Source organism: Micropterus dolomieu, linkage group LG11, assembly GCF_021292245.1.
Source record: "Micropterus dolomieu isolate WLL.071019.BEF.003 ecotype Adirondacks linkage group LG11, ASM2129224v1, whole genome shotgun sequence".
Classification (NCBI taxonomy): domain Eukaryota; kingdom Metazoa; phylum Chordata; class Actinopteri; order Centrarchiformes; family Centrarchidae; genus Micropterus; species Micropterus dolomieu.
In genome coordinates this window covers 8,870,831-8,886,258 of record NC_060160.1, presented here as the reverse complement: position 1 = coordinate 8,886,258, position 15,428 = coordinate 8,870,831, and the positions used below count along the sequence as shown (strand labels likewise).

The window sequence follows — 15,428 nt, the reverse complement described above, 5'->3', positions numbered from 1 at the left end:
TGACTGATTGGAGGAGGCGTGATGAAGCAACATGTTGACAATGTCAAATGAGGCAGGGCCACAGCAAGTTCATGACATTAGGGCAGCAGAATGTGTGAAGCGGACACACCCTCATACAGGTAGGTAGGCATTGCTTTGGTGGAGGGGGCCTGGGGCCCACAGCCTAATAAAGGACTTGCCAAGACTTGCAAATGAGCCAGATCATCACTTTGTGACACAAGGTGTGGCAGCAAGAGGAGGAGATGGAAATTTCTGCTTGAGGCGAGAACACAAATGGAAATCTGTCATCGCAGCATTGTTTAATTAAATTAGTTGATTTTTATTGTTCTTATATAATGGTGATCTCACATTCTGTCATAAATCAGGTCAGGAGGAGTAAACATTTAAAATTGACTGACATGAGAGGGCATGTTGGTTCATTTAAACCATACAACTGTACAAAGTTATATTTTAAGCCAGTCTTTGTCTCATTGCTTAGAAAGCTCAGCAATAAAAACAGCTTCCTTTACAAACTAATCTTTAAATGCAGACTGATGACTCAGGATCAACCTGTGGCTTCATGGTGAATAAACAGGGCTGCTTTGTCTTTTTTGGTGAAAAGGAGCCATCATGTGGCCAAATGAAGCTACTGCAGATTTATATACTACTGCATTTTTGTTTTCTCTGAATTTGTTCCTTTATCAGCAATGAACGTTTTCATTCTAGTATTATAAATAAACCTCACAAGGTGTTAATATGCATGTAGGGTGTTATTATATTAGGATCGATTGAATTTCTTAGGAATCAAAGCACGATTGTATACAATACAAAATATCACACAAACATCTTGTTGCCCAGAAACAGCTTGCTGGCACTGTAACAACCAATTTTAATGCTGACAAGACATGTACAATAAGTTTAACCTTTAGACGCACGGAAACTACACTCCATAAATGTATAAATGGGACCTGTATCAATTGGTCTACCACTTTGGTCCATACGGAAATATCTCAAATAAGATGGATTGTCATGAAATTTGGTTCAGACATTCATGGTCCCCATAGGATGCACCCTACTTCGTGATCCCTGCCTTTTCCTCTAGGGCCACTAGCAAGTTGACATTTTTGGTTTTAAGTGAAATGTCTTCACAACTATTGGCTGAAATGCAATGAAATGTGGGACAGACATACATGTTCCCCTCAGAATAAACTGTAGCCATTTTGGTGATCCCAACATTTCATCTGTAACCATCATCAGGTCAAAATTTCAATTTGTCAATACTTTGGTTTATAACATTTCCTCAGCTGTAGGCCTACTTGTGTTTTGTGCAAATTAGCACATGTTAGCATGCTAACATGCTAAATTAGGATGGTAAACCATACCAGCTTAACATCAGCATCCAGCCATCACCCACTTATCCTGTGTACAGGGTCATCCCAGCTGACATCAGGCATGTTAAATTTAACTGTGAGAGCAGTATGATGTTGGCATTTAGCTCAAAGCACTGCTGTGTGTGTCAGTACAGCCTCACAGAGATGCTAGCATGGCTGTCTTGGCTTTATAAGCATCCATGTTTTATTTGTTAATAGTAACTGCTATCTTCATAATTTTGCTCAAAGTAATCATTTGAATCCCACACCAGCATTAAAGTTTGTAATGTATATTTGTCATTTTCACATCACATTATTGAACTTGCAAACATTAGAGTCAAAAGTTATGCTACTTAGCTAATACGCTAACACAGCTACTAAGAAATGGCTATATGGAGTAATGTCTAGGCCGTTTGCAACTCTGTCTGGCGGCTATCTTTGTTTTGATTTGTAAACAGGTTAAAAATATTTTTCTTTTTAAATCATTAATTTTATTAACATAACACTTGTATGTATCAAATGTAAAACTGGCTTAATGTTAAAGAAAATGTAGGCTAAAGTGGGACACAAGATTTACACAGTATGTACCTAAGAAAACCAAATAAAAGTAACTGATAAGGAGGCAAGACTCCTATAAATTCCCACCGGAAATACATAATTTTTTTACCCACTTTAGAAAAAAGTGGGGCAATAATCCATCTCCATCCGTGATAGTGGCTATGTGAGGCACAGTGGTATTAAATGCTTCATGCTAATGCTAAGAAGGTGTAATCTTTGTTCACCATCTTAGTTTAGTGTGTTAGTATGCTAACATTTGACAAGGATGGATGAGGGTGATGGGAATGTCCAATTTGCAGGTATCTGGTCATAAAGTAGGAAGACAGACAAAAATGAAATGGTTTCCAAAACACACAGATTTTATGATCAAATAAATACATTTAATCCCAAAGTTTGATGCATCATACATGAAAACATAAAACGAGTGATATACAGTAGTCATTTGACTAAAAACCTGTAAATTTCAATGGAAAAATACCATACAGTACATGGGGCTAATAATCACTTGGTTAAAATCCATTTGGAGGAGTAATTGAAAACTTTTGGACATGCAGCGTCAAGGTAAAAATACCAGAGAATCAGTTCAGTTTTAACATACTTGAACATACTTTACATGCACATACAGAGAAGGTGTCTCTGCAAAACACACTATACACACACCTAACTCCTTTTCTCACATATTGCAGAGAACAAATCCACTTCATTTTGCATATTCTTGTGATTTGTCTCATCAAAGCAGTAGAATTGGATAAAAGGCATCAGCTGCATATTAGTTCTCATAATGTAGTTTAGTAGATTTAAGAGTAAAAGGTAACGGCCTTGAGCTGAATACTCATTGCTGGGTCAGAAGCCTCTATTGCTTTTAAGCCTGTTGATTATGTATTCAATAAAACATACAAAAAATGTGATTAAAATAGAAAATGTGATATCCTTCTGTTTTTTTTAAATCTTTAGAATTCTTGAACTTCATGTCTTTTTGTTTCTTGTCCAAGCTACAGAAAACATTTGTTCTCCAGTTGCAGTTTTCAGTTTATCCACTGGATGGCAGCAATTTATGTGTCAAGTGGAAGATGCTACTTGCCATCCACCCTCTGGACTCACAGGGGGACTCACAGGGAGAAGGGGAAAAAGCATGCCATTGCAGCCACAATGAGGAAGGTCACACATTTACATAATAGTGTTGTGGAAACGTTAAATAGAATCTGCTTTTCCTATTATAAGTTAAAATGGGGGTGGGGTGGGGTTGCTGAGTTTAACATAGTCTGCACAAAATATTATCTACAACATAAATGATCCTCCTGAGGAACACTTTTCAGCGATCAGGTTTCCATTTCATGTACACCATTAATCCCCTGGTACCTTGGAATCATTGTACAGTGAGGGAAGTGCCCGGGCCTGTTTTCTGCTTGATGCAGTAGCACCAGATCCACTGACTCAGCTCCTGTGTGCATGAAGGTGAGAGTATAGTCCTTCATCTTTTTCTACTTCCAGAGTAGAGTGCTTGGAGGATCAAATGTCTAAATGTTGGCATGTAAGACAGGAGTGCTGTGAAGCTAAGTGTTGTTTTAAGCATTTTAGAGGAATTTATTAGGGCAGAGCGAGTACTCCGTTGAAACGGGTATCCGGTACAGATAACATATTAAGTAAAATGTGTAAAATGTGTTAAAAAATAAACTATAAATATAGGAAACTTTTTGGTTTTTGGTAAGTTGTTCTTACTATTGTAATCAAAAATGTTGCTCTGAAGGTCAATTCTGAGGCAGTTCTGTAAATACTTTTCTAATAAATATAGCAACTTTTGATCAACCCATACCAATTTCAGGCTTAATTAACTAACTTATGGTTAGTGCCGCCCACATGGCCAGGTTAAGCTCCGCCCATTCCATAATAATTTAATTTGTTGAACAGAAACATATATTACTGTACTTGCTCATCCCTACAATTTAAATTATAATTAAACATGTGGATTGCGTGCACTATAAAGCAGCATAGTGTGCCATTTTTTACACAATGAAACCAAACCAATTGTGACTCACAGATCATTAATGTTAGAAAGAAATGAGCAGCAAAGTTTGATACTTGTTAATTAATTCATTAATTACAATAATATGATGCATTTTTCCTGCTCTTTATTTGAACAAATGCTCTGATGGCCAAAACTTACAAATGTGACATTTGTTCTTAAAGTCAAAAACCTCAAATCTGGGAAACCTGACGACAAACCTAAACCATTTCAGTTACTCAAGGCATTCGGTGTCACTCAAAATTGACTATTGCTGTCACGCTTACAGTACAATAGAAAATTCTGCAGTATTTTATCACTGATGAAACACTTTTTTCATAATGTGACAACAGACGTGAGAGGAAAAAAACAGTCACAGGCAAACTGTATGATTTGACAGGAGTTCCTACTGATTTCCAGTGAATGAAAATTAAGTAATGAGGCTTATGTGACCCTGGCAGATCTGAGACGACAATAAAGCACACAAAAAACGCATGCAGACAGTGAGTCATGAAAAAGGTTTTCTGAAAAACAGTAAAGAGGAAATTGCTAAGAGGTTTGGTGCTATATGCTGCCGCTCATGATAATAATTGCCATCAACAGAAAAGAGCCCCTGCTATTATTGTAAATGGAGTGCATTTATTTAGCGCTTCAAAATGCCTCATATTAGCCTACACACACACACACTCATTCATACAGCGATGGCGGAGAAGCAGCCATGCAAGGCCGTGACCTGCTCACTGGGAGCAGTTTGGGGGGGATTCGGTGTCTTGCTCAAGGACACTTCAACATGCTGTCAGGAGCAGAAAACTCGGGAATCGACCCATGATAGCTGGTCGACCGGCTCTACTGCCTGAGCTACTGTTGTCCCCCCAGACACAAGCACCAAACTGACTAAAGAGACGTACAGTATGACTGCAGGATGAGTGCTGTAAAAATTTTATATTATATCGGAAGACAACTTTTTTTTCATGCATTTTTTCCAGGCATTGTGGGTATTCACAAACTGCAGAGAAACATTCATGATATAAGCTGACACGTGGAGCATTGCTTCAGGGGTGGACACTACGTTCTTAAAGAGCTTTTTGTAGCTACATCACTACAGTACTTTGAATAATACTAAAGGACAATATGTACATTTTAAAAAGAACATGTTACACCTGTCGCTACTTTTTATTAGGATTTCTATGCTGCATTTCTATGACTGATTTGCCCCTGAAAACAGAAATATTATTAATTCCTTCACAGGACGATAACACTAATCTTTGTAATAGTAGTTGTTTGGTGTTTTTTATCCCGAGGTCTTTGCAGTCTATTGGACAGGAGATATTGAAAGTATAATCCTGGTCAGCCCCACATGGAAATGGTTGGGTGCATTATGAGATGCAGCAGCATGGAGTTATTGTGCCTCTGTTGACAATAGAGAGCACAGTGAGTGATCTGGGCATTTGAAGCCCTAGTTAGGTTTTGTTTTCTGGCTGTTCTGATAATCTGTATACCTCTGCATACCAGCACAGTCTACACAGCCGTCTGTTTGTCTTCCCCCATAAAGTTAAGGGGGAGGACTGCTTATGAAAAGTGCCTGAAGAGGGTAGAAGAGGTGTAGCAGGGTAACTGGGCTGGTTTCAGACTGGGTCCTTCCTTATATTCTTTCATTCATTCTCCTTTAAGGTAGCCGTTAGCATCATTTCCCATCCCTCTGCTCCTCTCTCTCCTCCTCCCACCCCCCACAGTTCCTCCTCCACCCCCAGCATCTGACTGATGGTTTGACCAACCATCCTCGAGTCCCTCATGGAAGCGCAGCCGCAGAGTTTTGCGGATGACCAAGCGCTCCACGATGAAGGACGCGCAGAACCAAGGCACGGCGTACTCGGCCGTGATCAGTCCCATGAAGTTGTAGCGAAACTCGGAGTAGTCCCAGGGGCAGGCGTTGAACTGGCGCAGCAGCAGCCCTGTACCGAACTCCCACAGGTACGTCCATAAAGTGTAAATGATGCAGCGCAGCAGCACGGGGCAGCGGCTGCGCAGCTTCAGGTACATCTGCTCCACGATGAGGATGCAGGTGCCATAGATGAAGAGCGCCCATACGCTGGTCACGCCAGGGAATTTCCAGTTGCAGTTTACCACAAACTCCCAGGCCGCTGTGAACATGACCTCGCAGAAGTAGCCATGGATGGCGTAGAGGTACCAGCGGGACAGCGGGGTCAGAGGTACAGGAGCCTCTGGGGTTTCCAAGGTCACCATCCTTCCTCTTGTTTTCACACAAATCTGTGCTAATGATATGCAGGTCTGAGGGGAAAGGAGAGGAAGAAAGGTGTAAGAAAGTGACATGAAGGCAACACGGTACCACAACAGGTTCATAATTTTATTTAGGGGTTGTACCAGTATTGGTTTTTTCAAAATACACCATATTTTTGTCATAGTGCACCTGAAGCAACTCTTTTCACCCTGTGTGTTCAATGCTCCACTTAAGCTATGAAGCATCTCACGTCTATATTTGATACTTTGTTGGGAGTTGCACTTGGCAGTACCTAGCTAAGGACTACTAGCCAATTAGAAGCAGAGTAACAAATGGATCTTTCATACGTAAAGTTAAACAGTCCCTACATCATATTCACAACTTTATGTCCACTGACTGCCTGGAGGGTATCTAACATTCGGAGGGTGGGGGTGAGGGGAGGCAGCAGGTGGACATCTTGCAGGGTTTTTCCTGGCTGAGAACGGGCCTTTGGGGGATGACTTCGCAGGACAGTAAGTATGATCGGCACACGCGTAGTAAAGGCAATGAGTTACCATATGACCGAATATATATTTATATATATATATATATATATATAAATAAGTTTTTATGTTCTGCTTGCTCCACAGTGGTTTGATAAATGGCCATTAAAACACATTCGGAGAATATATGAAACGCTTTTTTTTTTTTCCCAATTCTGATCATTTTGCCGCTGGTGATTTTCCTTTGGCGCTTGCTAAAACCTCACTGGGGGGCGCCAAAAGTTTCTCTATTCTCTATGCAAAAACCCTGTCTTGTCACTGTGTGTGCTGCAGCTCAGTGCGTTTCTCCACCAGTGTTTTTGAGGGCGTGCCTGACTAGCTGCTAGGCGAACATTATGCGTGTTACAAAGTGTTACGGAAGTAAAGGCTGGACTACAAACGAGATGTTTTCAGGCAGTTCAGGAGCAGTGTTTTCTGTAGGAGATGGCAACCTTTTGGGGCTTACTTTGGGTTTTTTCACTTTGCAAAATTGCATGCACAAAAAACATGTATAACACAATAAAGGAAAAGGCCAAAAAGCATAATATGATCTCTTTTTATTCGTAGTGCTTAAAACCATCCACGAAATCAAACTGCATTTTTAATCCAATGTATGCTCAGATTATTTTCTGCAAAAGCCATTCAATGTGTTTACGTTAAGTAATTCCCTCTCTACACAGTAGTTTTTATTGCATTTTTATTGACAAAGTCCACCCTTTCAGTACAAGGGATGCACAGGAAACGATGCAACATGTAATCCAGCATCATTAATGACAACATAGCTGCTCAACGAGCAGTTTGCTGTAGTATTAAACCACACATGGTTTTACTACCAGTAACCACAGGTGTTGTCAAATAAACCAGGACTGAATCCTTAAGGATTACAACTTTAATTTCAAATGTTGCCAATCTAAAGTTCAATTAAGGACAAGGCAATGAAACAGTCGGCTGACATCAGAAAGAGAAAATTAGAGACAGCACACTTTTGCTCTATGGCCTTCCCTTAGTTGATGCTATTTACTGACTGACTGAGGGGGTTTCTTATGTAAGGTATAGCTTTATCATCTGACTGCCTACATCATGTGCTCTTTTTCCAAATCCCGCAGCTTGACGCACATAGGCTTTGGTATCAGGTGTCAGGAGGCCCACGCAGGGCTGGATCCTTCCTCTACTCCAAAAAACACTGAAGGCAAACAGCTTCATACCGAAGACTTCAATCACTGCATAGTTGAGAAGGCCACTGTGCATATCTTCTACTATACAATACCTCCAGAGGAAACTGTGTCATAACAGCAACCATTATATAATGGATCATAACCGCTCTGTACAATACAAGCTCAGAGAGAGGTTAGGAGTACAAAAGCTTGTTTGAAGAACAAAAGCCGATTTTTTTTTGGCTCTTTTTGTCTTCAAAGGCTGGCTGGGACCCAGAGTGGGCCCATGGGGATTAGCACATTTCTCCCAAACAAGGGACAAGGGTTTCATGTGAGGAACTGGGCCACAGCGATGGACCAACTGACCTCCCTAAAGCATTTATACCATCTTTTCTCTGCCTGCCTGAGAAACTCTGCGTCCTTTTCATCAACCCAAGCAGTCTTGGGTCAAACAGTATTTTGAGCGTAATACGTTAACCTCATACAGTAAAATGGGTTTACTACATCAGCAACAAGATTAGTTGCCAATTATAATAAATCATGCTGAATTGAATTTTCCCAGTGACTTATATGTTGAAAAACCTCAATCACATAAACACCAATACAAGACCATTTAAAGGAATTTGGGAAATTGGCTCATTTGCTTTCTTGCTGAGTTAGATGAGAAGATCAATGCTCGTTAGCTGGAAGCACAAACAGCTAGGTTGGCTCTGTCCAATCCACGTAGCGGCACCGCTAATTAATATTAATACATACTGATTGCATGAAGATAGGGAAGGCAAATTCTGACCAAAAAGCAAAAAATAAATAAATAAATAAAATTCTCCCAGTGTTAGATTGAAGTTCTTGTTGGGGAGGGTGAAGCAAAAGAGAAGATGTTGTTTAGTGGGCAAAACACGGACACACACACACACACACACAACGTTTGTACACTGGAGGAAAGGGGACACCGGAGCTCGACCCCCTTGTTGAGCGATCTGCAGGAAAGTGAATCCCGTCTGAGTAGTGACGGAGGTGGTGGGGAGGGGGGTGGGCACATGCAAGATGCACTAGATGACCTACATAATTTATATTCCCGCATTCAAGTTGTGTTTAAGCATTTATTTACACAAACACTTCACATAAATAACAAGGCTGCCGAAGAGTTAAAAGTTTATGGAACATAAGCTGTACACTGAAAGATCAACTTAATAAATAGTGTAGTGCAACGCATCACATATATTTCATACGCATTTTTCACACATTTCATATATGAAACTATGCACTCATATTTGCTCGACTGAGGCACTGAAAACGGTATCAGTTTAAAACGGAATTTGTCCTTCTGTTCACCTTATTTATGATAATAAATTGCATTGTATGCAAGTATTTCTTACAGATTAAATTGAATATGATCCCTCCGGATATCTCCGTTAGTGTTTATTATCCTAAATCATTGTTCTTTTTGGGATTATCAGTCAAACAGTATAAGATATCTCTTTTTTTTAATTACCTTAAACAGCTTGCACTTGCACAGAGAATATCAGACATGTGTTTGTTAATTGGCCTCATAAATTGCCTCATAATATTAAATTATATTAAGTTTAATATAACACTAATATTTCAATTTATTTTACACAACAGTATCCTATTTAAACCATTTTATCCTTTAGCCACATGTTTCTCATTTCTCCAGTTTGTGTGTGAGTTTGCGTGGAGGATCGCACATTCTCCCGTTAAAGTTTGCTTAGAAAGTGGCGTACGCCTTCTTTGGTGCATTGAACCATTTATAAATGATGCCCCAGGTCTTTACATTGCATTTTGCATTGTCAATAAAACAAGTGAGATTATACTAAAAAACCCTCAGATCGTTTACTTTGCAAATGCAGATTTGTTTATATGTCAGGAAACAAGAGAGAGCGTGTTGTAACAGAGAGATTCTTGCAAAGGCAGATGAAAAGAGTGAACCAGATAAAAGTAAATTTAGATCAGATTAACAAATCATGCTACTTGTTTGAAGCATTTCATTAACAAGTAAAACCACAAACAAACAGGAAATAGCTTATTTTAATTAGATGAAGCGACTGATAGTGATAGTGATTGCATTTCCTTTCCTTTTTGCCAGCAATGATGGCTTTATAGCCATTTGGCAACAGGTTTGTTGACACTTCTGTAGTTGTTTTCACAAAGTGAAAGACATCACATCTGTCATAAATTCTTATTATCTCCATCTTGGAATTTGAACTTGACGATGATGTGAAGTTGTTTTTCTGTAAAATTCATTGTACTATTGTGCAATTTTGAATTTTTAGCCTTTACGAGAAAGAAGAGGAGAGAGATCGGGGATGAGAGACAACAGAAGAACTTGGTTGGACTCAAACCAGGTTGTGATTACATGGTCAGCATCTTCAATCCCTAAGCCACCAGGCCACCCATGCTTACCCTTTCTGTGTGTGTATTTAGACATATCTATTGACTTTTGGCCTTAGCATGACAGTTCACAGACTGGGTGCTATTTGATTCTGCTGCTGTTGTTGCAGCTGTTGTAGGATATCGCCCACCACCCCAACAGCTCCCTCATCGGCCCAAAGTATTGATCTACAAGGTTTCTGCCAGCTCTCGCTGTGTCGACCCGCTTCTCCATTGCACTCTATTGAGCCCCGCTACGGGACATCACAGTGTGATGGTGATCAGAATGGCAAATATGATGGAGCCGCCTGCTTTACAAACATCCCAGTGACCACGGGGAGACAACGCAGGCTGGGGGGACTATCTAAACGGAGAGGAAGGGAAGTTTAATCTCAGAAGCTCCATGAGGACATGGAGAGAAGACACCATTCGGAGTGTGCGCTTTTAAATGACAGAGAAAGGAGGGGGTGGAGAAAACTTGACCTTATCACTCTGGCTGATAGTATGGCTGAGAGGTCTGTCAGTTACACACTCGTCTGACAGCAGGTAAACAAAGACCAGCATGAAGAAAACTCAACAATATGAGAGACAGCCATGGTTGAATTTAAAATAAATAAATAAACAAACAAAGAGTTGCCTTTACTGTGCTGAGAGCATGCTGACAGCTGTGAACTCTGACTCCGTGATTAATCAGAAACGTAACCCAATGCCGATTTCTCATCACAACATAATCCCTGTTCATGTACTGTAGCTCTCTGACTCTGGCACAGATCCCAGGGCTATGCAGAATTTTGGAAGGTCACTTCTGGGAGGCGGTGATGTAGTGTATAGAAACCAGCAGTATTCAACGCTTAGTTCCAAGGTGACCTAACCACCACTTCCATCACCGCTGAATGAAACAGCAGCTGCCAGAAACATGCCCATGTAGTTGCATCTGTCCACAAAGACTTAAGGTTAATACTGTTTTGTACCTTATTTCTTCTGACAAGCCAGGATACTGACGAGCTGACAGGACAATACTGAAACAATTGGATAGTTTATCAGTTTGTTCTAACGACAGATGATTAGTCAACAATTCATTGTTTTAGTAATTTACTAAGCAAAAAATGCAAAACATTTGCTGGTTCCAGCTTCCAAACTATGAGGCTTTGCTGCTTTTCTCTGGTTTATATCATTATAAAATGAACACATTTGAGTTTTGAGGGAAAAACAAGCTACACGTCATCATCACTACCCCCATCAGTTAACTGAAAAAATAATACAATAATTAAAAAAAAAAAACGCACCCATGCAGCCTTAAAGCTGATGCTGCACATACAGTAAGACAGGTTTAAGTCCACACTAATTGGTCCTGAAGTGATCGAGTGACAAGAGGTGTGCAGGAGGAGGATCGGGGGGGGGGGGAAGCAGGAGAACTTTCCGAGGCAGCACATATTAAATTGATCCAGATCGATGAAAAAGACTGGTCAGTTACCCCTGAAACAGCAAGCTGGCTCTAACCCTAAGCAGAATCACATGTCTCCTCCTCCATCTGGAGCTCAGTTTTTTTTTTGCAATCCAATTGAATTTTTAGGATTTGAATTAAATCCCTCTCGTAGCTAAACCTGCAGATTATGTCACAACTAATCAACTAATCATTTAGATCAAAGGATTATTTGTCTTATTTTAAAATGTCAGAAAAGAATGAAAAATATCCATCACAGTCTTCAAATGACTTCAAGATATTCAATTTATAAAAAACTTCAGAAAAAGAAAAGCAACAAATTTGTTTTAAAAAAATGATGGTTAAAGGATTATTAAAATATTTGCAGACTATGTCTTGAGAGGTCTTTTAACCAATCGTTTAAGCGACTAATTGTTTCAGCTACACCTTATAAGATGAGGATGGATTCGCACGTCAACTGGTCAAACGAGGTGGCTCAGGCGCTCCAAGACGAGATACAACGCAACCTCAGAAGGCTCGATCAGAAAAGATGTACAAGTAGGGCTGAACAATTAATCGAAATATTATCAATATCACAATATGGCCTACTGCAGTTTTCAAATCACAGAAGGTACAATATTTGTTAAAGGGAAAATGTGTGTCAAAATACCATTTTGAATTAATTATTGTCATGCTGCATGTCCTGGCCTGCACATCACATTCTACAGACTTCAGAAAACATCTGTGTTTGGTACAGATCCTTGCAAAAATCACATCGGTTAAAATAATTGCAATTAGATATTTTTTCAATATCATTCAGCCCAATATACAAGGTAGATTTGTCTATCATTTTACAACACAGGGTTGTATAACGAGTCTAAGCTGTAGTTACCTTTATGCTACTCACAAAAAGCAAACATTATATACAAAAATGATATACAGTAGATGGGTCATAGCAATAAAACTATTTTACACGTTGGAGTGCTGAGGATGAATTTAGGAGTCTCACAGCCTGAGGGAAGAAGATGCTCTGCAGTCTTGTGGTACGACAGTGGATACTTCTGTATCTCTTCTTGCCAGACGGCAGCCGGGTGAACAGGCTGTGGCTGGGGAGGGTACTTTCTTTTACAGTGGGACGAGCCACAAAATGCAAAACATTGCATGTGCATTCTGAAATGTTGCTTAAATATTGTTCGTTTTTCGTCTGTCACTCTGTCACCGTGTCGCTGTCTATGCTAATTTCACCTTTACACTGATTTTATGATACATCTTTTCACTTCCAAGAGAAATATCATGGGACAAGATCTTGTCACATCCACATCTCACACCAGGAATTGTTGATTTGGTAATCAGTGTTTGCATTTTGTGCTTCTACTGTGAATAAGTAGGCTACGTAGTTAAAGGGTTTCTTTTTGTGTCCATTTTAACCGTGTTTATTGTTGTTTTATGATTAGGAGTCTCCACAGGATGTTTTATTTTGAAAATTGACAGGATTCTCTATGCCATTCTGTGTCTGACTACCTGCCTGGTTCGATATGCTCTGTGCTGCTTGACGTGGCTTGTGTCAAAAATAGACCTGCTACCTATAGTCCACCTACCGTCTGGTGGACTCAAAAGCATTGACTATAATGGCCGGTAGATGATCCCAATGATCTTCTGAGCGGTTTTAATCACCTGCTGCAGAGCCTTGTCCACCCAACCCCCCCAATCCAGAGCTTTCCCCAGAGACACAAGCATCTGAGTATCACCAACAAGTACAGTTTCTATCTGAGCTGGAGAGACGCCATGAGGGCTGACACTAAAAGCCTGGACGCAGCACAACCAGTAGAGGTTCATTTAACATTAGAGAAGGCATCCTTTTCATCTGCAACAAGCCGAGGGAGCTGCACTCTGATGGGTTTGTATCCAAAAGGCTCTATTGATTTGGACGAAATACAATCTGAAGTTTAATCAAGTTTATTGTCACATTCACAATCATAACCTTAACGTTGCATAGAAGATATAAGCTTTCAGTTTTTATATTACACAATAACCTTTAAAAAGACCGGTCATGTTAATAATCCTTGTTAGTGATTTAATCCATTGTATTGGCATCTGGATACCAATTTTAATTAACAAAACAGGAATTAGACACCTCTACTCAGTCACTGTGAGAAAACTGACTAAATGCAATAGATCTGGGTAAGAAATTATATGTATATATATATATATATATAAATATATATACACACACACAGTATTGTGATTTAAGATTCAGCATCTCCTGGGATTTGTTTATCATTACAAATGCCCCTTTCCAGGTATCCACTTTCAAAATAAAAGGCCCAAAAGAATAGGAACATTGTTGTATCATATCAGAATCTCCCAGTGCTTATTACTATCTGGTTATTCATGTATAAATTTATTCTAAATTGAATTATCAGTATTATGTCAAGATACATACTCTATTGTGATATAAGGTGAAAGTATAACATGGATGTAGATGTTTGACTGTGTTGTATCCGTTATTTAAAAAGCCTCTGCATTAGCACACCAGTTAAAGCATGAACACCAGAGATGAGATCCGTTTGTCCTTTATTGTATTTGACTGAGACATATCATCTAAAAGGCAAATGAAAACAAAGGTATTTTAATAAATCTCACTCAAATCAAAGAACTCATTCTCAATTGAACAAAAACAGCAATAACTATAAAAAGTATCTATAACTTACTCAAATAATGCATGGGAGAGACTGAGCAGGGCCTCGTCAGACTTCTTATCAGTTCATGTGTGGGGCCTGACAGGTTGAGGCTAAGGAAGCTATTTAGCAATGGTACAAGATTTTATCCATATCATCCACCCCTCCAATAGAATTTTCTAAACTTTCTACAACAATGTAATTTGTTACCGTTTCAAGTGTTATTTTATCATTTAAACCATAAAAATGCTGCTGAATATAAATATAGTTTCTCTCAGGGCCTGACAAAGACACAAGCATAAAAAATGTTGGTGAAAGTTTAAGGTGGAGTATGCGATTCTGGAGAAATCCAACAACATGAAAAATACCATGATATAGAGCGAACAACAACACAGCAAGTAGCCTAACTAAATTAGCTAAGTTGTGGGTTACCAAACCATCACTACAGTTGCTGCTGCGAAGCTAACATGCAGAGAGGATGAGGCGGTCCCAGAGCCAGCACAGCAGTTCCAGACAGCGACACCCACAACTCTCGTGCTACTATAACATCACAACAACAGCCTGTCTTGGCAAACTTGAAAGTAAGCTGGATGTCCGTGGGCAAGTCATTTAACGTTACCTGACACACAAATCATGGCTGGAATAGTGTTGGGGTGCGGGGTGCGAGCCACTTTGTTTGTTTCCCATTTACAGAGCCAGAGCTCAGTATTTTTTTAGCGCACACGGACTGTGAGGAGACATTCACTGAACGACAAAAATATGTGTATTGGAAACCTTTAAGGAACAAAATGAAAATTAAGAAAATATCACAGGGCAACTCTGTATCAGTCAATATCCTGACTAGAAGTATTTGGATGGAGAGGAAAAGTTATGATTGGTGCATGTGTAATTCTTGTATAAGCATATGGGCCTGGATATACTAGAAAAGAAGTGGGTCAAAAGTGTTTATGGTTGTTCCAACTGACCACACTGGAAGGCAGAGTGAAATACCGGCCGTCATCTAGAGGAGGGGAGACGCGTCATTGTTTTAATACAAGAATAATGGTGCACTCTCTCCAAAGGCTTGATTGGCAAGCCTTTTTAAGAGAGTGCCCCCCCCCCCCCCCCCCATCCCAA

The 15,428-nt window shown here is 39.7% G+C and overlaps 1 protein-coding gene across 2 annotated transcripts in view; it reads right to left on the bottom strand.

The window, feature by feature from the left end:
- Positions 1-4,021: 4,021 nt before the first annotated feature.
- tmem229b (transmembrane protein 229B) overlaps positions 4,022-15,428 on the bottom strand; it is a 14,518-nt gene continuing 3,111 nt past the window's right edge. For both annotated transcript variants that reach the window (XM_046062879.1, XM_046062878.1), the window contains one exon: positions 4,022-6,198. In XM_046062879.1, coding sequence (XP_045918835.1) covers positions 5,566-6,153 — 588 coding nt within the window. In that variant the 5' untranslated portion in view covers positions 6,154-6,198 and the 3' untranslated portion in view covers positions 4,022-5,565. The remainder of the gene's footprint in view (positions 6,199-15,428) is intronic.